At 38.5% G+C, this 24,848-nt stretch overlaps 1 protein-coding gene and 1 long non-coding RNA gene across 4 annotated transcripts in view; one reads left to right on the plus strand and one right to left on the minus strand.

Moving 5' to 3' along the window:
• Positions 1-336: 336 nt before the first annotated feature.
• LOC146684646 (metabotropic glutamate receptor 4-like) overlaps positions 337-24,848 on the minus strand; it is a 205,144-nt gene continuing 180,632 nt past the window's right edge. For 2 of the 3 annotated variants that reach the window (XM_085444965.1, XM_085444964.1), the window contains 4 exons: positions 13,006-13,142; positions 9,520-10,455; positions 4,720-4,966; positions 337-1,512 (listed from right to left, as the gene is read on the minus strand). In XM_085444965.1, coding sequence (XP_085301091.1) covers positions 1,463-1,512; positions 4,720-4,966; positions 9,520-10,455; positions 13,006-13,142 — 1,370 coding nt within the window. In that variant the 3' untranslated portion in view covers positions 337-1,462. Of the gene's footprint in view, positions 1,513-3,939; positions 3,986-4,719; positions 4,967-9,519; positions 10,456-13,005; positions 13,143-24,848 lie in introns of all 3 variants that reach the window. The other variant, XM_085444966.1, reaches the window with a different exon arrangement.
• On the plus strand, positions 17,798-18,930 carry LOC146684647 (uncharacterized). Its single transcript, XR_014917327.1, has 2 exons — positions 17,798-18,096; positions 18,682-18,930. It is a non-coding gene; the product is annotated as an uncharacterized LOC146684647 (long non-coding RNA).

The following is a 24,848-nucleotide window of genomic DNA, read 5'->3' on the forward strand; positions in this document are numbered from 1 at the left end:
ACAATATATCATATTGCTAATTATGTTTGAACTTTTTGACCAGTTGTCTGAACTAAGTCAATACCTTTTCAAAATTGGTATTAACGCCGGCTAGCTACTTGAGCCTTGTTTTAAATCAAAAAAATTATTTTAAAAATATATTTTATCATTTCCACTTCAGGCATAAAATCCAAGACCCAGAAGAGGAATGCATTTTTTTTTCCATAAAAATCTTTTGCAAGCACACAGATTAGTCTTGTAGTGCATTTCTTCTGTCCCATTTATCATATGTTGTCAGGCTTTAATAACAATATGTCTGGCATGACAACAGCTTGTTGTTGTCTTTTTTTTCTTTAAAAATCTACTATATCACAATACCCTGCATTAAGGTACAGAGTATACAGTCTTTATTACAAGTCTTACAATCTTATTGAATTTTAATCAAAACTCTTTTAGGCTAAATTTGTCAATTACTTTCAACGCTACAAGTGAAATTTTGACAGTCTTTCAAAAGGCTTCAATAGGTGCATGATAAATAAGAGCCCCTCAATCTCAGATGTTTACAGTCAAGTGTCCAAGTCCTGACTGACATTTATGGAATGTGATGTCAACCATAGAGCTATTGCATGGCAATTTGTGTTTGGTTTGTTTGACTTATTTTCGTTCAGCAGAGGGATACCCCAAAAATGACATCTCCACTGTGAATGACAACGATGACAAATGTTGCATTCCATAGACGTTGACAACACAGCACAGTACACGTGATGCTCCCATAAGCATGCTCTGGGACTGTACACTAGGATTGCCAAAACGGTGGTGTCCTCATTATTATGAAACAGTAAAAAAAAAAAACTACTGGGGAGACCCACTGCCTTATTTTCATGTGTTTCAGATATATTTAGTTCATGTAGGAATACTGAGTGTACTGTCGTAAGGCATGTACAGTCTGAAGAGTACTGCAGCTTTCAACTCCAAATACACCTGTAACCAAAAATAACTACTACATTTTTTTTACACCACTTCATTTCGTCAGCTGCATTTGATAAAAACAGAATGCTTTCCCCTGTTTTTACTGAAATGAGACAAACAATTCAGTATCAGAGAGAACTGAACTTGTGCTCTATACACTTCAGAAAAAATAAATAAAAATCTGTAGGCTCCAGGTGGTTCATTCAGCCTGCATCTGGAAACGTCACTGATCAATGCTCAGGGTGGGAAGAGGAAAATTAACTGCCCAAGCTCCCTTACATCTCTTCTCTCCCTCCTACAAGCTACTAATTTATCATAAAATTTGCATCCAAGCCTTTACATGATTCCATAAAAAAAATATGACATCCTTTGGAGTGACAAATTCCCATCTTTCCACCCCAATCCTCTGATGTAGCAGCTTGAAAGTTCTCCAGTGTATCCCCAATATGCCCCCACAATCAGGTGATTTCTCCTCAGGCAGGCCTTTTCTCCTCTTCCACGGCTCATCTCGGTCTTAGATGGCATGGTTACTGTAGCTTATGTATGTCTGCTTTGAGGCCAACACTGTAGTAATAGGGAAGAAGAAAGAAGGGTTAAAAATGCAATGGGTGAGATTCAAATAGGCAATCATAGTGTTGGAATTCTGATTTTTGTAAAGTTCTCCTTATGAACGACTCAAGTAAACAAGCACAAGTGAAACTAATTTTAATAGCTTGATGCTAATGTTAAATTATCTTAATGTCTCGCATGCTCACGTCTAAGATACAAAATAAACTGTTAGTGATGTGTAAAATGCACAAATTCAACAACATCTGTAATCACAGCCCATCTAATAAAAGCTGCAACCAACATAAATATATATCATAAAAGTATGATAAAAGAGGAACAGCTTGTTTTTATCTAAAGAGCTGTCCGTTTCTTCTTTTTTGGATGGTAATAAATGTTCCCTTGTTTATGGAGGATGTGCTGGTTTCTAAAGAAGAGGTTCTGTTCATTTTCTTATGGCGTATATAACGTTTGGGCTCATTTATCCAAATGATTAGTTACTGTTAATCTTTTGATTTCTTTTTTTATTAAAATAATAATAGTTTGAAAATATTTAGTAAAATTACTTTTATATTAAAAAGTAATATCTGTTAAATGTAAAAGGAATCCTCATCTAAAATCCTTTAAACCTCCAAATGACATTATTAGATCTAGTCTAAAAATCCAAAAAATATATAATGTACATATGACGTGAAATGGAATTATCCTCACATTTTACAGGTATATTATTTATGTTTGGTAACAGTATTCATTTAATGTATTAATTTGTATTATCATTTCTTTTCACCACAAATACTGATCTTGGTTTAGGCAGGAAAACTGCTTTGTTAGAATTTGGGTTAAAATACTACAGCAGCTCTTCTTTTTTTTTCTTCAATGCTTTGTTGTTAGTTTGGCATGGGTGCCTTGAGGAGTCACGAAAACATCTGTGGTGCCAGTATAAAACCATCTTCCAACGCTGACAGTAAATAAAAATGTAACAATTCCTGCCTGTGTATACATACAGATGCATCATATTTACATGTTTTCCTCTTGTTTTCCCTTGAGATAAGTCTGTCTGGTAATATTGCAGACATTTTAAAAACATAGTATCATAAGATTTGACAGCAATGCAAAATTATTCAGAGTCACTTGAGTTTTGCACTCATATGTACCTGGTTCTACAGCATAGTAAAATCAGGAAAACTCTCTATTTTTTTAGATTATACTATTAAATTGCAATTCCAAAATACAAACTACTAAACTACCAAGCAGTTCACAGCAGTAGCATAAAATACGGGAGTAACCATTCAAATGCAAGTATTTTAGTGCATGCAACGACCTGTGGTTTCTATGTGCATCAAGCAAAGCATGCAGCAGTCAATGTATTACCATTCTTAACTGTGGTGTTTTACATGTAAAATACAATTAAGGCGATATGTGATCTGTCCCGGCCGTATAGCTTTTGCTATCAACATTTGGTAATGGTTCTAATTATTCTTTTCATTGTTTGTGGAAATTTGTGAGCTGTGAATGAAGTACATAAGTCAGATGACCAGAGGGCAGACCACAGCAATCATAACAAACCCAAACCACTGGTCAAATGTGACTGTCATACATACAGTACCTATGAGTATGTGTGCAGTCATGCTTGTCTGCACACATATGTCTGTGCAAATGTGAGTGTATGTGTAATTTTTAAAAGTAAAACTGTCCTCAGCGAGCATGCTCTGTGGTGGTAATCACACTACCAATCTGCCAATCTGCCTACAGCAGCCTTGGCTGATTGAATATGTCAGAAGGGATGAATCCAATCAGAAGACGGCTGAAAGCCAGAGTAGGGGCAAAAGTGCTGCAGAGGAGAGATGTGCAATGGTAAACGCTTCTGGTATATTTGTCAGGGCCATACTGGGTGGGTGAATGGGGGCGGTATTCTTGCCATTTCATCCAAAGCATATCTTCCAAGAAAAGCATTGATAAATGAACCTTATTTGAATATTTATATGCTGCGAGGCCAAGATAAAGAATAGATGGTCCAGAAAGAATTGGAGCTGGCAGACCCATCTGTCTTTTCCTGTTCACTCTTATTGTTGTTGTTGTCCCATTATCACAAATTCCTTCTTTTGTCAACAGGGAAACAAATTACAGGGGACACATGGCTATCGCTTGTCTCCTCTCCGGCAGAGGGTTGTCATCTTCTCACATTAACAGGCTTTACCATGCTGATTGGCCATTTTACAGCACCACACACCAATCTTGTTTATCCAAGTTAATATCCCTTGGTCCAGGGTGGATTTGTGACTGTGTGATTAATGCTTTATGTCATTCAGGGTGCTGAATTTTAGCAGGGATGCTTTTTTGCATTGTGTAGGCAGGCACAGGTGTTGTGGTGAACATTAGCAGAAATTAACAGGAAAAAGTGCTCACGGATGACAGAAGAGCAAAGTTATTTTCTAATCAGGTTACCTGAGAGTCTAAAGTCCCTCACAAGGCTCCCCTCCCTCAACACAATCTGACACATAAGCACAAAGAGCAGTTGTTAGATTCACAGTTTAAACCAGAGGTTAAGTCTCAGCACCTATAAATGGGTTCTGTAATTGGATAAGATACTGTAACAATTCCCTTTCAAGATAGGAAGAAAACATACACATAAGTGTAAGTTGTCTTTTTTTTTAGTCCGGATATATATCATGGTATATTGTTCAGCTTGTCAGAGTAAAAAATCAGTACCTTAAGTAATCACAACATGTGGGGGTGCTTGACTGGATTTATTCCTGCCCCCACACAGGCACTGCCTGTTCATACCATTTGTCTTGGTGATTGAAATATCCTCATCTCCAACACTGAGTTATCCTTGCTTTTATCCCTTTCAGAATAGTATGGGCCCCCTGCCACACCTTCTGACTGGCAAATCCAGTATCAATATAGTTTTTGAAAATTTAACTATTTTGCTATTGCATACAGTAAAATTAAAAAATAATCCTTCAAATAGAGAAAATTAACTTCCAGTCTTTTTTAAAGGGAACACTTAACTACTACGTCACTTATGTGCAAGTGAGAAGCTAATGTGACACAACCCCTATCACTTCTAATTATTCCCATCGTTCTTTTTGTCATCTGTTAAAGAAAAATGTAATCTTCACTTAAAAGGAGTTCATTATTTTCTGCATACAGAGTGCATTAACAGATGCTGGTTGACCTGTCTTTCCTTTGTTGCATGGATGGATGTCATTGTGTGATACCAACCTTGTGTTTCAAGACTTTCACAAAGTTCAGATTTGGCCTCTCCGTTGGGCCTCAGGCCACCTTTAGGGTTGAACTTGTTGGACATGGTGGCTGCAGTGACCACAGCCTTTAGACTGCGTTTGCGCTTGGGTACGTTCTGCTCTGGATGGAAAAGAACCACGTAGACTTTGGGCATGTAGAGCATACCCAGAGAGACCGATGCACTGAGGCTTATAGAGATGGTTAGGGTTGTAGTCTGGATGTACATCTGTATTATAAAAGAGATAATAGAGACAAAATAATAATATTTTTTGGAAGCACTGTGTCATGGAAAGAAATGCGATAGTCTCAAATTAAACTGCGTACATAACAAGACCGAGTGTTGCTCAGAGCCTTCCCAGTTCAAGCTACAGAATGAAGTCACTCTCCTTTAGCTAAAAGGAAGTTTAGTGGACGATATTTCTATGTTTCACATCTTATATAGCAAATTGTGATGGAACACAGGAACATTTATGTAAACTGGTGACTCCTGACTTCTACCGTCATTTCAGGGTTTGTTTATTTTATGATATGCATATAAAAAAAAAAGCCCCCCTGATGCATAGATGTTTTTACCCTGAGGTTTTAGACAACATCATTGTGTGTTTTCTGAAGCCAGTGACAGCTGCTACTCACAGCTGGGTAGCAGATACATAGCTATAGGCAACAACTGGGGAGTGGAAAGAAACGGCCTACAGCATAATAAAAAGGCCTATATCATAAATTTTTCATTTATGATAATCACCCTAGAACTCATACACAGTACATCTCTAATTTGTTACTGTAGAGAATGCGACGAGTCAGGGCAGATGTTAGTAGGTAGACAACATTTGGCATCGATTAATTTTTATGACATGCTTTAAATTTCTGTTTAAGGTGCAAAACCAGTGCAAAATATGAAAATACAGTGTCCTGGATTTAAATGTTAGTTTCATGAATTTAACAAAGAAACTGTGATCCAACTTCATCTTTTTCCCAATATCATTGCGTGAAAACCTTAATTGAATAAAGGGGAAGTAGAGAACAGCTTACTTTGCCTCTCTAAAGTTGATGAACACAAGGCAGTAAGTGTACAGTGAAACACAGCTGAGAAACATCCTTCAAAGAGATTTGCCCAAGGTTTTGTTTGACATTACATTTGCAGACATCACAAATGACTGAGCTGTTTGACATGGGAATAGCCAAAAGGGCTCTTGTCAACAGTTATAGATGATGTTTCCCAACATACAGTTGTGACATTCTCCAATCAGCCATAACATTAAAACCTCTGGCCTTATATCCACTAGATCCCTCTCATGCTGCCAAAATAACTGAACAATTGAGGCATAGTCCACAAGACCCCTGAAAATGTCCCGTGGTATCTGGCACTAAGACATTAGTAGCAGTCTTTAAGCTCTGTAAGTTTGTGATGTGGGGCCTGAATGAATCACACTTTTTTTTATTGTAGGGGTTTTGGTGTTATTCTTTTTTTTTAGTTATTCTTATGTTATTTGTTCTGTACTTGTATTAGATTATATTAATATATTGTGTAAATGTTATTAATATCAATTTAATAATGTAGTAAACCAAGAAAAGAGGTGGCTCAGAGATTTTAGGGTGTTTTCCTATGGGCTACAGCCACCCCTGTGTAGTGGGCGCATTGCTTAATGTCGCTCTCTTTGTATGGTTTCTTTAGGAAAAGAAAATTACTCTGAAAATCTGGACTGCCCTTGCAATTTATTTCATCTCCATAAACCTCAAAACATATGGTTGCTAAAAAAAATGGTTTTCACACCTTGAAAACCCTTGAGAGACCCAGTTGTCCAGTCATCAGAGTTGTGTCAAAGGGCTTTACACTCATCCAGTTCTTCTGCTCACAACCTTTCTCTTACAGAATTTTAACTAGTCCAATGGCCATCAGTACAACTAGATGTCAGTGTTGTAGCACAAGACAAAAATAACATTGGAAGTTACAAGGTGGTTTGTGTAGCATCAATGAGTGTTTTGTTTGGATTCTATAGGTATTATATTGTAGAGTGTTCAGTTAGTTCAAGTGGAAAGGCAATGCCATGTCATGTTGATGTAAAAAAAAAAAAAAAATGTAGAGAAGCTCTGTTGAAATTAAGCTGCCTAAAGCCGTGTCAGAAAAAAAGATGTCAGTGGAAGATGGAGGTGACAGAGCTTTGTGCTCCATCATTACTGCAAACAGCACACGAGCATTCCCTGGTGATAGAGGGGGATTGTTGTAATCTCCTGAGAAGATTACACATGGCCTAGGGTGAGTTTGGAACCCTAGCCCTCTAGAGTACAGAGTGGAGTTACTCTGTGAGGGCAGCCAAGACCCTTGTCCACTTCTATCAGCCTTTATGACATAAATTTCCCTGACGTGCCGAAATGGTTACCAATCTTCACCATTGGCACAGTGAAAGAACAGGACCAGACATAGAAAGTATTATGAACTTTCATCGAAGTCAGATTGCTCCTTTTTGTTTTTATGCATTCCTTGTCCAGAGGTAACCCTACCTATTTGTGACCCATGTGAACACAATCACTGGATCACACTCCCACAAAGTTGCCAAGCCTTGGTAAAGTGTTCAGGCTTTTTGGTTTAGTTATATATTTATTTTTCTAGACTTTCGTGAAATCAACTAAAATGATTTTTAACAAAAAACTCTCCAGACTCCAAATACACAGACAATACCCACTGCTACTACTTCAGATAGGCCATCCATCTGCTGTGGTGACTCCTTGTGAATAAGGGAGCAGCCTAAAGAAGCTTTTACCTTCTTGAAAAATGCTCTTAATCAGTAGACTTCCAGAATTCTGGCTGAGAAACTGTGTCATTTGAAACATGCAGCTCTATGGCCTTTTCATCCCAAACCATATTCTAACTTAGGTTGTTTCCCACCAGCCTTTGTGTTTAAGACTTTAGGCTTTGACTGTGAATATATCAAATTTAATGTTTTAATATGTCTGGTCTAATACTTATTCTTTTATGACAGGCCCATCCAGCGACAGCTTTGAGGGCTCCATTGTCTGCCGGTAGTAGCAGCTATACCAGGACAAAGCTGGATGGCAAGCCTCTTCTCTCATGAATAGGGAAAATACATACTGACACATAATGAAAGGAACAGACTTGTTTCATGGCAGACATTTTGACGTTATTTTGAATCTCAGTAGGGAAAGCATAGGTGTGATAAAGATGGCTTAGTTCAGTGTAAAGAGCCAGCATAAGCACTTTAAGTGGAATTATACCACCTAAGTCCAATGCAGCGATCATTAACGGATCTAAACTGTGACAAGTTAAGATTTCAGCTGCAAAAAATTGTTAAATCTCTTCCTTAGAGATAACTGTGCTGTTACTAAGGCACTTTTTGTTGCTCTCTCCTTGTGTTCATTTAAAAATAATGAAATTAAGAGCAGCATTATTCAACAAATCTTCCTATTACATAATATAAAAAATTGTAGGGTGAAGCTACAGCTGATAATGTATTTATGCAAAGTGAGAATCAGTTATAAATTTATATATAATGGGTGTAATTAGAATAATATTTGCTGAATAAATAAAACATAGTTCATCTGTTGATCACTGTTAAAGTGAATGGCTGGCAAATACAACAATGTATGTGAAGGGCCTTTTTCATCAGTCGTCATAGTTTGTGATGCTTTTTTTGTTTTGTTTTTTTACTGTTAGACTGTCCAAAGATTTAGCTTGCAGTGTAAATCATATATGACCTTCAGTCGTTCAACATGCCTTTGATTTGTATATGTGCCAGTTCAATTTAATTAAAACCCCTAATACAGAGAATAATTTCTCCTATCGTTTCATCCACCTGCTTTTCACTGTTGGACATACAAATGAAGGCCAGAAGTGATTTTCACCTTCGCTGCCTCATCAGTGGCTGTGTTTACGTTCATGAATTACCATAGCAAATGGCAGCAAGCATGTTCACAAAAAAACTGCTATCCATTGTAAGACAACCTTATATTTCTTTTTTTCAAACTAAGGAGCTTTGTTTCCAAAAAACTCCAGATGTTACTATCAGAATATTGGTAGCCAATGTTCATGCAAATTTATCCCCACCTTTTTATGATATTAACAACCCAAAGGCTGCTATTATGGCTATAGTACTCCAATATTGAAGCTTCTGTTGCAGTTGGTGGTTTGACTTTTTCACTCTCTGCTTTTTAGATGTACATCTGCGCTGTGCAACCTCAAAATTAGCACTTGTAAGAGCTAATTTGCAATTCACTTTCAACTGACAAGCAACATCAACAGCCACAGTAATTTTATGCTACTTCTCAAACATGCGTTCTCTATTTCTGTGTGCATGAATGTGCAGTGATTGATTCAGCTTCACTGGGTGCAAATACTGAGTAGTCAAACACACATAGAAAGACAATTAAAGAAAACATATCCAAGCAAACTTGAGGTGAATGAATTATTCTCACAAGCCCACTTTAAAAGTCTTGTAATCCCACAGTGGAGCACAAAGCCCATCAGCTCATGATGAATAGCTCCACATATACAGACACAAGGAGCTGATGCTTTACAACAAACAGTTTGAGTGGCCATTTTCTTCATAATAAAAAGCACAGGAAATATAAAAGAACTACAAATGGAAAACTGACATGTGAACATGCACAAGTGAATTCACTAGACTATTGTAGCCTTAAATAGAGAACTGCTGTTGAAAGCATACAGACTACACTGGCATCATACCATTCTAAACCAGTTACACAACTGGGACTAATTCAATTTGTGACCTTACTCTTCTAGCAAATTTTAAATTTGATATTTACCTTTTCCGCTGATTGTGAGGTCCCGAAGAAGATGGGGATAAAGGCAAGCCACACAATGCAGGTGGTGTACATTGTGAAGCCGATAGGCTTGGCCTCGTTGAATGTCTCTGGAACCCCTCTAGTCTTGATGGCGTAAACTGTGCAGGTGACCATCAGAAGCATGCTATAACCCAGCAGACAGATGAGAGACAGGTCTGATATATCACATTTCAAGACGCCACGGGCCATGTCGGGATTTGCTGTGCGCTGGTCTACATAGTCTATGATGGCTTGTGATGGGTCAACACCAAACCAGATGCACACTCCAAGGAGCTGCACTGATATCAGACTAAATGTGATAACTAACTGCGAGGCTGGGGAGATAAATCGAGGGGCACTGACCGACATCTTGCCCTGCTCAAAAATCCTGTAGATCCTATTTGTCTTGGTAAGCAGTGCTGCATAGCTTATACTCATACCCAGACCAAGGAAAATCCTTCGCAGTGAGCATACGAACACATCAGGAGCAGAGATCATAAGGAATGTTGTAGCATAGCACAGAAAGATACCTGTCAGCAACACATAGCTAAGCTCTCGACCAGATGCCTTAACAATTGGTGTATCATTGTAACGCACAAAGGTTACAACCACTAACAGAGTGGCCATAATCCCAAAGACTGCAATGAGGACTGGTATCACGGCCCATGGTGAGCTCCACTCTAGCTTGATAATGGGAATGGGAACGCAGCCAGTGTGGTTGTCATTGGGACGCAAATCAAAGCGGCACATCTTGCAGGTGTAATTGTCTGCCTGATACTGATAACCATCACAATTCTCGCAGTGCCAACAACAAGGAATTCCCTTCACTGTCTTCTTGCGCTGCCCAGGACGACAGGGTTGACTGCATATAGAGGAAGGGACTTCTTGTGTTTCACCAGGCCACTGCATGTCATTAGTCTAGATGGAAAGGTAAAAGAAAAAAAGAGCTTTAGTAACTCTGTCTACACAAAACATTTTTTCACATTTGTGTGTGTTTTTTAATCTATTTCCTATCGATATACTTGGCTTTTTCAAATGTAGTAGACGCAGAATATGCATAAGTATTGTGTATTTTATTGACATAATTTACTATATCTTCCTATATTTTAATCATATAATTGTAAATATTTTCAGTTATTCATTATAGTACAATTGAAAGTACATTAAAAAGGTTATTATTGAAAGAATATTGACAATATTTATTAATAAAATAATTAAGATATTAAGACACTTACTACATGATATGAGTTACATTGAGACTATTATTTATAGTTATTAGCATGGTTTCATTGGATCGAAGTTAAGTTTTATTAACTTAAATGGGTGTGGAAATGGACAGGAAAGTTTAATTCAAACACCCAAATAGTTAAATGATTGTTCTGACATTTCAAAAATTATGGTATTTCTTATTCTTCTTAGAGCTCTCAGCTACTGATGTTGGTGAGCTGGTGTTGTGTGTACTGCCATAACTCAGCTTCTTGATGTCTATGATAATCCAAAATCCTATCTACAGTATGCATGTAAACAAAATAAGAACACACAGAGGGAGACTTAAGAATCATTAATAGCAAAACATGATGGAAACATGTTTTTCCTCAGAGGATTTTGCATTTAAAATATAGTAGTTTTGATGCTTAAATATTCAGACACTGCAGATTCTGTGCACTATGTATACATTAAAAAGGAAATTGGTATTAGTGTGTAAAGAATGACAGCAAATGTCAAAAAAAGGTTGATGCAAATAGTTGTGTAAAAATGTTGTTTCCTCCATTACACACCTACTGCTATCGCCATGATTTTGAGTGTAAATGTGGTCACGCTGCATAATACTGTCTTTTGACCCAAAGCATCTCTGTTTCTATAAATTCTTGAGATTTGAGTCACTATTGTGTTGAATGATTCCCTATAAAGCTGCATATAAGCAAGATGTATTTAGCATAGTTTTGGATATTAGGGATAAGTTATGAGGAAGTGCATAAATTAAGCTTTACTACATATGGGTTTTCTGTTGCTGTAAATGTCACATGTAATGACCACAAGTTTAGAGACTGGTTTAGCATTGTTGGGATGGGTTTAATCCAAATGACACTATAAATTTTACAGTTAGTTTAGTTTTTAGTTATTTATGTTAAGGCCCCAGTCACATAGGCCTAGAAACCAGTCACTACAGAAACTTTCCATCAGTAGGTATTCGCTGTTGATGGGAAGTGATTGCTGGCTATTGCCAGATGAAATTTTTCACATAGAGGACACCAAAAAAAACCTTGTGATTGCTTCTGGAAGTCGCCTATAGTTTGCATGGAAGAGATTCACTAACTACTGAAGAGACCCAGATCACTGAATAGTAGTGAAAATTAAAAAGTATGATGCAATAAAAAAAAAAAAGGGAGACTTTGAAAAAAACAAACAAAAAAAAAACAGTGCCTTTTTCCTTTCCTTCAAAATAAAATTCACAACTTTTACTCTGAAGGTGCCGAAAGCAACACATTTCAAAAGGTGCAACTTTTACTTTGAAAGCTAATGGGTTCTGGTTTGAATTAAAGCACCAGTATTCCATCCATTTTGTGGTCGGTTCATGTGAAACTGCTATATGGTGACACATTTAAGGTGCAGGTATCCACCGCAGTATTCTTCTGAAAGATAGATGTTGCCATTCAGGCAATACCGCCACATCAGCGCTGATACAGGGAAACCAGAAGCAAAGATTTGGAAAAACAGAGTGGAGATTTTTTTTTTTTTTTTAAAGCTTTCCACAAAGACACATGATTTCAAACTGTTGCAGCAAGATCTTCCAATGTATAACCTCTATAATCTTTAAGGTTATGTGCTAATATATTATTAAAATGACGGTAAAAAAAAGAAAGAAAAAGACGTGATTGCACACTTATGTTTTCAACCCAGCTGCTGTGGCACCGGTCCAACGCACCAGGTTACAAAAATAGAGAAATGAACGATTGTTCAAAGCTAAAAATTATGTCACATCTGTTGGTGTGCACTGCCATTGTGGTGTCGCTTGGACTGGCAGTGTGACTTGGTATACGGTTAGCATAAAAGTGTCTTATACACCACAGTTTCAGTACAGTTTAGCAAGTAGTGGGTGGGTGTTTGTGGACAAATTAACATCTTCCATGAACACTACAGGTGACCAAGGCAATTTTCTATCAACCAAACCAATCATATGGAGGTTTTTAGCATATCACATATAACTTTGAAGTCAACTGCCAGCAAGCACTTGCAAACAGTGTTCACAATGTGGAATTTTTTTTCAGTTTCTCAGTCTGTCCAGTAGTTGAAACAAGTGATTATAGTTTCAAAGCCAGGTGGGTTTTTTTTTTAACTTCAACTTTAAAAATTGAACTTTAATGTTAACTCATACTTTGTGGAACTTTTTAAAAGTTCAATTATTAATGAACATTAGAAGAAAGCATACGATATTTCAGACATACCTAACAGTTTAAAAATACATACGTCTAGGTGGAGTTGATCTGTCCAGTGACCAATGATTTTGTATTCTGTGGTGTTTTTTGTTATCTGGTATTGGTAGATTTCATAACGACCAGGAGCATCTCCATTCTCATTGAAGACCACAGGGGTGCCAGCAATTCCTAAAGAACATAAAGGCAAAAAAAGCAGTGTAGTTATTTTGTTTTGAAGAGGATACTGTTAAAGCTGAAATCCAGTGTTGAACATTGCCATAAAAATTCAAGGTTTGATTTTCAAATTAAATGAGGTTGCAAGGGGAACTTCAACTTTGTGCTGCTATAGTGTTAATGACTGCAGCAAAATAGATGTTGACAGGCATGTTCTCCAGGTCCTCTGAGAAGGGCCAGGGCTGCTGTCTGTTCATGTTCCCGTATCATTTCACACTCTTTCATTCTGCTTATTGCCCCATTGAGTGTTATCCACTAGGTCCCCACTCAGAGTGCTAACGAATGACAGCACTGATTTTGATTACCACTTTGAGGTCTCTCTCGTGTCCCTGCTTTTCTTTCCGAGCCAACCTACAATCCCCTCTTGCGCTTCAACTTGTTATAAAATTGTGTTTTAAGGAGTTGAAGATTTACAGAATTAGTGATGAGAGCCCGCCACCTCACTTATAAATGAACCAATAGTGGTATCTCAGTTTGGCTGTTTGGTATACCATATTTGTTTTTTCTCATTTAATGAAATCTGACACTAGTCAGAAATTCTTTAACATATAACATAAAAATCATGCAGACGCTTGACAGTGTTTTCCAGCACTAGCGGGAGTTTATCATGTTCCACAAGTATTGACTGTACTGTCCTCTGTGATAACCAAAAAGGGAATTGTTTGTTTGAGTGTTTTGTTCTTTTTTAATAGGTCACACTATTGATTGTTGATTGTTGTTTGAACCTGTTAGCCAGATTTGGAAACCTGTGAGTCAAGCCATTAGACCAGATGTATTCTCTCCACCAGTGCAGATTTGTGTTTGTCAGAGGTCTCATCAAAATCCATAGAACGTAATTGCATTAGTGTCATCCTGGTGTATCAACCAGAGAGCATGTCTGAGACAACAGCAGGCAGTAATTGCAATTATGAAGATTTTCTTGCTCACCTCAGCAATAGAAGAAATTTGAGTAGGATGTGTATTTCCACTAATTTGATTGCCTTAATCAATTAGTTTCACATCTTGGGAGAGCTACATTTTGAGGAAACTGAAGACCGAGTCTAAGTGTTTCTTACTAACATGGAAATCAAATGGATAATACATTAATGCATGGGCATGATTAACAAGTACTCACATTGCAGGTCATTTGAAACGTAGGCAGTATCCAATATTCTTTTGTTGCATCACTATGACGTTTGCATTTTTGGCATTAAATGCTTGGCGTCGTTGATTTTAATCTCGTTGGTTGGATCTTAGACTTCTTAACTGATAGATCTCAGTGTGTGAGAGTAAACGGCTGTTTTTCCAAACAGCTGAACTCTTCCACTGGCTCACCACAAGGTTGTTGTCTCTCTCCTCTTTTGTATATTTTGTACACTAATGACTGTCGCAGCACACAGGCCAATAGGCATTTCATCAAATACGCAGATGACACAGTCATTGTAAGCCTCCCTCATGGTGAAGAGGATTCCCATGGGCCTGTTGTGGAGGAGTTTGTTTCATGGTGTGATCAGTCCTTCTTAATGATTAACACCTTGAAAACCAAGGACATGGTTATAGATTTCAGGAAGTCATCCCCTCATCCTGAGCTTACAGTGGTAAATGGTGCAGCCATTGAAATGGTGGATAGTTACAAGTACTTGGGGGTTGTTCTTGATAAGACCCTGTCCTTTGAGTCACATCTTGCTGCTACAGTGAAAAAGGCCCAACAAAGACTGTACTTTTTAAGGAGGTTGAGAGGTTTTAATGTTTCATCTGAAATGATGACTCTCTTTTATAAAAGTTTTATTGAATCTGTTTTAACTTTCTGTATCATTGCTTGGTACGGTAGTATGTCCATGGATAATAAGACCAGACTTAACAATCTGGTTAAAGTGGCGGGCAAGATTTTAGGGAGGTCTCAGGTCCTGCTTGTGGACTTTTATAACAGGCAGGTGCTGAGGAAGGCAACTTCTGTCCTGTTGTGTTCAGATCATCCTCTCTTTAACGATTTTCAACTGCTTCCATCAGGTCGTCGTTATAAAATGACTGCAGTGAAGACAAAGCGACACAAATTGTCATTTGTACCTAGTGCTATTATCTTAATTAACAACACTAAATTGTAAGTGTTGTTGCCATTGCACATTGCACTTTTTTCGATGGAATATCTAGGTTGTTTTATCAGGCTTATATTATATTATAGTATTTTTTTAATGAGTGTACGTGATGTGTTGGTTGTATGTTTGTTGTTTGTTTTGACATACTGCGAATCAATTTCCCATCAGGGACAATAAAGTTACCATTGACCATTGACCATTGATGCCATCTTAGTGAACTTTATTTCTTGCTTCATCTTTTTTTAAATCGCATTACAAAAAATCTAAGGACAGTACTGCTTTCCAGTTGCATGGCTTTCTGTACTGCAAGAACTGACGCTACAGTTCCCAGACCACCTTTCGATGGTTATTATCGAATCAATTTGCCAGATTAAGGGCCCCAAGGTGTTGCTGATTATCTTTTCAGTATTTACTCTTCGGACTTTCGGACTGCCTCGAAGAGATTCTGGCAAACCGTCAGACGTCTCAGGAGGGGAAAGCGGTGCTCTACCTGCACTGTGTATAGTGCTGGCGGAGCGCTGCTGACGTCGACTGAGAAAATTGTCAGGCGGTGGAAGGAATACTTCGAGGACCTCCTTAATCCCACTGACACGTCTTCCGAGGAGGAAGCAGAGTCTGGGGATGAGGGGAATGACCCGCCAATTTCCGTCACTGAGGCAGTTAAACAACTCCTTGGTGGCAGAGCCCCTGGTGTTGATGAGGTCCGCCCCGAGTTCCTGAAGGCTCTGGACGTTGTAGGGCTGTCCTGGTTGACACGCCTCTGCAATGTTGCGTGGAGATCAGGGGCAGTACCTGTGGACTGGCAGACCGGGGTGGTGGTCCCCATCTTTAAGAAAGGGGACCGGAGGGTGTGTTCCAACTACAGGGGGATCACACTCCTCAGCCTCCCTGGGAAAGTCTATGCCAGGGTGCTGGAAAGGAGAGTTCATCCGTTAGTCGAACCTCGGATACAGGAGGAACAATGCGGTTTCCGTCCTGGTCGCGGAACACTGGACCAGCTCTTTATCCTCTCCAGGATACTTGAGGGTGCATGGGAGTTTGCCCAACCAGTCTGCATGTGTTTTGTGGACTTGGAGAAGGCATTTGACCGTGTCCCTCGGGGTGTCCTGTGGGAGGTGTTGCGGGAATATGGGGTGTCTGGCCCATTGCTACGGGCCATTCGATCCCTATACAACCGTTGCAAGAGCTTGGTTCGCATTGCCGGCAATAAGTCGGACTCGTTCCCGGTGGGTGATGGGCTCCGCCAGGGCTGCCCTTTGTCACCGGTTCTGTTCATAATTTTTATGGACAGGATTTCTAGGCGCAGCCAAGTGGCGGAGGGCTTTCGCTTTGGTGGCCTCAGAATCTCATCTCTGATTTTTGCAGATGATGTGGTTCTGTTGGCTTCATCGGGTGAGGGCCTCCAGCTCGCACTGGAACGGTTCGCAGTGTGAAGCAGCGGGAATGAGGATCAGCACCTCCAAATCTGAGGCCATGGTTCTCAGCCGGAAAAGGGTGGAGTGCCCACTCCGGGTCGGGGATGAGTTCCTGCCCAAAGTGGAGGAGTTCAAGTATCTCGGGGTCTTGTTCGCGAGTGATGGGAGAAGGGAGCCGGAGATCGACAGACGGATTGGGGCTGCAGCTGCAGTAATGCGGACGCTGCACCGGTCCGTCGTGGTGAAGAGGGAGCTGAGTGTAAAAGCGAAGCTCTCAATTTACCGGTCGGTCTACGTCCCTACCCTCACCTATGGCCACGAGCTGTGGGTAGTGACCGAAAGAACGAGATCGCGGATACAAGCGGCAGAAATGAGCTTCCTCCGAAGGGTGGCTGGCCTCTCCCTTAGAGATAGGGTGAGAAGTTCGGCCATCCGGGAGGGGCTCAGAGTAGAGCAGCTGCTGCTCCACATCGAAAGGAGCCAGCTGAGGTGGTTCGGGCATCTGACAAGGATGCCCCCTGGGCACCTCCTGGGTGAGGTGTTCCGGGCATGTCCCACCGGGAGGAGGCCCCGGGGCAGACCCAGGACACGCTGGAGAGATTATATCTCTCGGCTGGCCTGGGAACGCCTTGGTATTCCCCCGGATAAGCTGGAGGAGGTGGCTGGGGAGAGGGAGGTCTGGGCCTCTTTGCTTAGGCTGCTGCCCCCGCGACCCGGCCCCGGACAAAGCGGATGAGGATGGATGGATGGATGGTATTTACTCTTCAGCTTTTATTGTCTTTTATGACACTGGGCTCAAGAATAATGTAGTCTTTCAAATAGTATCAGACCATCACAGTTTGGTGTTTTGCTTAAGATCTGTTATTATGGTATATACACACACTGCAAGCTTAAATTTGTTATACTTGAACATTTTTAAGAATACGATCCAGATCAACACTACATATGATTTGCTCCACATCTACAGTATGTTTTGTGAAATTTGTCATGCTAGTGTTGGTGTATTCTGGCTAATAAACAAACAGAAAAATGAGCAGTCTAAGCATACATCAGTGAAGTTTAAAATTCCCTCCATATACAGCAAATTCAAAAGTGTTAAATTTTTTGGTGTTAATAGTCTTCTTGCAAAAGTAGAGTTAATTTTACTCTAAGCAGAGTCACATTCTTTTAATGTAACTCTGAGGTGTAAAATGATAGTAGTTAAAATCGAGTGTTAAAAATGAGTCTTTCTCTGTCAAATCTGGAGGTGTTACAATGGAAACATTAACTCTTGACCTCTTAACTCTGAACTCCTAGAGGGGCTATGACACCAACAGAGTAAATTCACAGACTCCGCCCCCAGCACGGCTCCAATCGAAGCTGAAGTGCAGCCGTTTCAGAACATTTTGCTCTACATATTTGAGTTGTTTGCCATGCTTGGTAAGTCATTTTTTCAACGATTGTTTCAATTATTATTATGAGCTTTTACTTCTGTGGCTCTTTGGAGTTGAGACAAAGCTGTGTGAAAGGCATTAGCCATGTTGCTCGCTGATAGCATAATATTCTGTTTTAGCTAGCTGAAAGGTATTGTTTGCGGGCAAATACCACAGCCTTGAAAAAAGCTTGCATGTGAATTTCCAGTCAAACTTTTGGTCAAATACACCTAAAACAATGTCTAGAATGTGAAATGTTGGTATAATGGTGCTACTTGAAGCCTGAAAACGATCGCCCATAAAAATAAAAAAAAAACGAGCAAACAGCAGTAGCTGACGTCCTGACTGGATTCTACGTTAGCATAGATCCCTCCAGAGTTTTGTGCACACGGTTCAGGTAAAAATGAAAAAGGTTGAGGTTTTACATTTAGTTCAGTATTACCTGTTGCCTGTGTCCTTGTCTTTTGGGAAAATACTTTACACAAGTAATGGCTCAAAGAGGATTCCTTTTTTTTTTCTGTGCTGCAATTGTTTACTGGATTATTTGTGCCATTAATTAGCGCCAACTAATTTTTATTCAATCTCCGCACAGGATATGCTTGTGAAGATGGAATATGGGGGAGAGCAGAAGTGCGTTGAAGTTCCACAAAGGGATGAATGAAGGACATGCATATTGTATTGAAGAAATAAGTGATGAGAATGCTGTTATTTGCATTTACCATGTCAGACCTTTTGATAAACAAAATTCTAATGAAAGTGAGAACATGTATGCTGTTACATCTTTCAGAAGATGTTTTGAAATTGTGGTGCACAGTTCAGAATAAATGTTTTTCAAAAACCATTGCATCTTTTTAGTAAATGTTTATTTCCAAAAAAAATTTCTAGAAGTTCAGAACAGTAAAATTCCCGCTTTTTAGAATGAATTAGAAGATAACTCTTACGTAGTTAAACTAAAATACTCTTTGAGAGTTAATATATAAACTCTTAACACCAAGTGTTAAATTATCAACTCCAGACAGATTTGGTGTTTAACACTAAATCGGAGTTAACGTACCAACTCTCCAAAAAGAGTTAAATTAACACTTTCTGGTGTGGACCCATATAGACACTTTAATAGTGTTGAAATCAAATCCGACAGTGTTAATTTGGACATGCTGGATTTGCTGTGTACCACGCATGAACGTCAGTCCTGGATTGAGAGTAATATATTACTGTTTGTGATATTTTCTGGAATATATAAAGATATAAAATTTCCCAAGTTTTCGTATTTTAACTTGATATGTCGCTCTGAAGATATGAGACATGCTTTATCTGACAAGTGATAAAAAAATCCTCCCAAAAACTCATAAACTTCTGCATAACCCTATTTGCACTGACTAAACCTCCTAACAAATAGCATTTTGGTCAGGAATATCGACAGAGAGTCACTTCTCTTAATCTTTTGCTTTTAACATTCTGTTGTTCCTGGTTGCAATATTGTAACCAGAAGGTAGCTGTTCGGCCCTAGTGTATATGAAAATTTGACCTTTTCACCTTTGTGTTATTTGTTTATTTATTTGATTTTGTTACTCCACTGTTGACTTCCAGACCCTTGATACCATTGTCTCTGTTTAACACCGACATGTAAATAATACCCTCCACTGACTGTTGTGCCCTCCCATCCTCTTATGTGTCAGTGTAAATGCAATGCCTGTTGACTGCTTTTGGGTTATCTTTTCTTCCCAGACCCACTCTCTGGGCTGTTAATAGACACACCACCACAGGAGACCGTAAGAAACAGAACTTGGAGTAATTCCTTTGACAATTTGAAACATACTGTATAAATAGCTATGTTGAAACCCCAGACTAAAAGACAAATATTTAATTATGACATGTTTAATATTACTTACCTACTATCAGATTTATGGTCTGCGAGGTTTACTTTATAACGCTAAATGGAAAAATAGTATTAAACAGAATTAAGTTTGGACTTTTTCTTAAATCTAACCAATATCAATTTATTTCACTTTATAATAGATAATAATCATGGATCAAAAAGTATCAATTTCATGTACAATATTTGTAAAGTTTTGGGTATCCTTTAGTCAGCGTGTATGTCTATAGAAAATTCCCATAATACACAGGGATCATATGGATGCTGACATTGTTCAGAGCTTTTAGGCTCCGATTCTGTGAACTGAAAGACTCTTAAAAGCAAAGCGAGCTAGGCAGGATTCCGGTAATGTGAAGCATTGATTTTCTAGCCATCGCTGTTGAAAATCCGATGGCTTCAGTGCTGACAAACCTTCCAGTAACATAAAACCATGAATAAAATAATGCATAAAGATTTGAAGAACACTAATTTTGTACTGCACATCTATACATATAGCATTGCTGATTAAAGTTTTATGGTGCTATGAGGATTGATCTTTTAGAACTAACCAAAGATGACTCCTGGATACAAATCTAAACAATGTCTTTACCTATTCCATTTGTTTAATTTTGCACAAATATGGATTGACCTCCTTGCACAGTAATAAGCACACTCACAAACACTTTTGACATAGACAAATTTCCTGAGTTCTGCAGTGTTTCCTTTCAGTATCCATCAGGGATGAAAACTGGAAGCTGCAAACACAAGAGTCAAGTTAAACTTTACTATCCTTGACAAGAACGAATGAGTTCATGTTTGCTTAAGTCAAACAGACACAAAATTTAGGCCCTGACTAATCACTGGGCAGTTGGATGCCTGTCTGGTATATCATATAATTTTGTCATCTGTTTTACAGATGGAGCAGATTGTTGGTCTTTAATAACTGCTGTTTGCTACTGTATTTACAGTAGGAGGCTAAGGGGGTGTTTTGTGTTTAAAATCCTTACTTTGTACTTGGTTGAGTCAAGAAAAGGTTGTTAAAAGCAAATAATGGTTGTCTGTAGGAAATGAAAAAACAAACCAAGGACTTACATTTTTAATTCCTTTCTTTGGGGAATTTGGAGGCCAGGTTAACACCTTGAACTCTTTTTCATTTTTCTGAAACAATTCCTGAACAATTTTGCAGTATGGCAAATTCCATTACAAACAGACAACTACCATCAGAGAACACCTATGTAGTTATTAGGTAAAAATCACATAATGCATGGAAGGGAATCTGGCAAATCAGGAGACAGGTACAGCGAAAGGTCATGCACTTGAAATTAAGGCTGGAATGCTGTACCATTTAGAGCACAAAAACAATTGAGCAGCTACGACAAAAATACACTTGCCGGCCACTTTATTAAGTACACCCACCCAACTGCTTGTCAATGCGAATATCTAATAACCCAATTGCATAGCAGCAACTCATTGCATTTAGACATGCTCAAAATGAACTGCTGAAGTTAAAACTCATCATAAGAATGGGAAAGAACGATTATTTTGACTGGAGCTTGGACTCACAGCCTGGGTATTTCAGGAAATGCTCATCTACTGTGATCTTTCTGCACAACAAATTCTACAATAAAGATTATGGTCTGAAAATCATCTAGTAAAGAGAATTGTTCTGCTGTCGACAGATGTGAACAGAATGAGAAGAAGAGAATGCCTTTAAACTTAGATTCTTCTTTACTTTGATTTGCATCATCAGTTTACAGTGGTACATTATTTTTAGTTTACTATACATGGCATCCTTTATCTATTTTCCATTATCTAGGAATTCTCTGTGCGAAATACCTCACTGATATCTGCTTTGATAGGATAGGAAGACAAAATGAACTTAAATAACTACTTGTTACAATCAATGTAGGTGGAAGAGCATCTCTGAGAACACAACACATCAAAGCTTGAAGGATTAAAGCCGCAGAAGACCACACTAGATGTTACTTGTGTCAGCTGTGAACAGGAAACAGAGCTCAGCAACAGGAGATTGGAAAAATGTTGCGTTGACTGATGAGTTTCAGTTTTTGCTGCAACATTTGAATGGTAGGGTGTAAACAATGTGAAAGCATGGATCCATCATACTTTGTATCAACTGTATGTTTTGGTTGTTCTGGTAGAATGTTGTGTGTTATATTTTCGTAATACATTTTAGTACTAAAATAGTAGTAGTAAAGATTAAAGAAAGCCCTGAGTAGTGTTTCTGACAATGTTTATGACTACAGTGTACCTATCTTCTGACTGGCTTTTCCAGCGAGATAATGTGCATGTCACAAAGCTCAAATAATCTTAAACGGGTTTCTTGAACATGACAGTGAAGTCTCTAGTTTCCAAATCGCCTTTGGGGTGAGGTGGAATGGTAAATTCATGTCATAAATGTGAAAAATATTGTGTCAAAATAGAACAAAATCTCACACTATTTTGACTCTATGCCATGAACAATTAAAGCAGTTCTGAAGGTAAAAGAAGTCAAATTCTCTAGTAAGTGATTTTGCTGATGTGACACAGGTGCTCTTGACAATTGGTGAGAAAATAAATAATGGGTTGAGGTAAAAATGATTTGGTATATGTGGTCGGCAACAATATTTATATAATCCACATGCCTCATGCCACGTGCCAGGACCCAGAGTTTACCAGAAGGAAATTATCCAGAATATCACACTGCCACAGTCAGCTTACCTTTTTTGCAGTGCATCCTACAGCTATCTCTTGCCCAAGGTTTTCATTAAAAGTTTATGGTGTGCAATAGTCCCAGCCTTTCCAGCCTTTATCATTTATTGAATCTTGGGTGCTCATGACCCTGTAGCCAGTTGGACTTATTTTTAAAGGTAGTTGCCAAACTTGGTACTTCCAAGATAAGGAAAACCTAAGAATATCTTTATCTAGCTTTTAGAATCAGGTCCTTGTCAGTGCTGTTCAGATATTTATGCTTGCTCATTTTTTTCTTCTTCCAACACATTAACTTAAAAAATGCGTATTTATTCCCCACCCCTTGAGAGGAATTATTTATAAGACGCGGCAGTGTTGTTTACTATGGAACGCCAGGACTGCCATAATGAATTAATTAAATACACCATTAAATAATTAATTAAATGTGGCAATAATTAATTAAAATTGGAATTAATTAATTAAATAAATAGTTATGACACATGTAATTAATTAATTATTGACACATTTAATTAATTATTTATGTATTTCACATTTTAATTAATTATTGACACATTTAATTAATTAATTATTGACACATTTAATTAATTATTTATGTATTTCACATTTTAATTAATTATTGACACATTTCATTAATTATTGACACATTTAATTAATTATTTAATGATATATTTATTTATTTCATTTTGGCAGTCCTGACGCCTGGCTCTCATCATGAAATAATTTTATCTGTCAGCCTCACCCATCAAACTCAGGGGGCGGGGTTAACGCTGATCGAGTCAAAACCATTGCTTTGGCCTGGTGGCCATTGTTTCTAGCACACAACAACCGGCATGTGGAAGCTAACAGAACTGAGCTTTGAAAAACCCTGTTTGTGTGTTACCAAATACCGTTTTAATATTTTTTTAGCCGAGAATGTAGTGGTTTAATCTTCATGTGTCTGGTCGGTTTGTCAAGATACAGCCTCTTTGCAAAAGTGTTTCGATGATTTCGGAGATGTCTGCCCAGTCTCACGGCAAAGCGTGGGATAGACCCGCTCGCCTCGCAAGCAATCCCACCGACAAAGCGCAGGCCCCGGTACACAGCTGTAGTAACCCCCGCTGACTTCTTTTACTGAGGTTATATTTATCGATGTTTTATTTCCTGATGTTCTTATGTGTCCTACGTGTTTCAGTCGCCAATTCTGAATTATAACTAACATTAAAAACATGTTTAAGGAGGAGAGAGAGCAAATAAATCTGTTTAACATCTGATCTTTGGGTTTTTGTTCAGTAATCAGCGTGACCTGTGTATAAACACATAAAAGAGATAACGTTGGTGTTTCCGTCATGTAGTAACTGCTGGCTTTAACTGTACAAAGGTTGTTCGACACTATGAAACACATACAGACTTCATGATGTTCGGCTAATATTTTTATTGTGAATATTAATCATGCTGACCTCGCTCTGTACACCACGCAGCGAGGTCAGCATATCCACGATATCCTCAGCTCCATGAGTTAACACAAAGTTTCCCAGCTGACTATCTAACTGCCAACTATTCCAGAGACGTGAAAATATACAGCATAAAGAAAAGTGTAAGAGACTCAGCAGCAGATTAGAATAACAGTTATACATTTAATAAATCACCAAATGAATCCAAGAAACGAGCAAACCTGTTCCGACAATTTGAATTTGTATTCCCTCAGCTGCAGACTCGCTGCTGTTTAAATGTTTGAAAAGGAAGATTAGATATAAAAAACGTCAAACATAGACTCAGTCTGCCTTCACATTTGATATGAGGCCAGCACGTATAGTGGCCTCAGGAGGCTATTACTGAAATACACGTGCTATATCATAAACTATGATATAAACAGGGAGGTCCTATTAACATGTTTAGTTTTAAAGGACACCTTCCTGCCTTTAGTCTCATTCATGAGCAGTATTAGTTTTCTTCTAACATCCAGAAGTCTGCACAATGTGTTTCATAGTTTGTAACAAGCCTTTGACAGGTAAACATAACATGACCGAAAAAGCAAAAAAAAAAGAAAAAAAAAGAGAGAGAGTGTTGACATAAGAAGAGAAAATTCTCTCAATTATGGAGACAGACAAATGGTTCATTTATGTTTGATGTGTGTTTATTCCTCCCTAAATATCGTCGGTGAAGTTCGCCATGCATGTCAGATTTTCCTGCGCATTTTTATACCTCTGCCAACAGAGAGA

Source organism: Copadichromis virginalis, linkage group LG20, assembly GCF_057382275.1.
Source record: "Copadichromis virginalis isolate Kocher_CV1m ecotype Utaka linkage group LG20, C_Virginalis_male_GT1.1, whole genome shotgun sequence".
NCBI classification, from domain to species: domain Eukaryota; kingdom Metazoa; phylum Chordata; class Actinopteri; order Cichliformes; family Cichlidae; genus Copadichromis; species Copadichromis virginalis.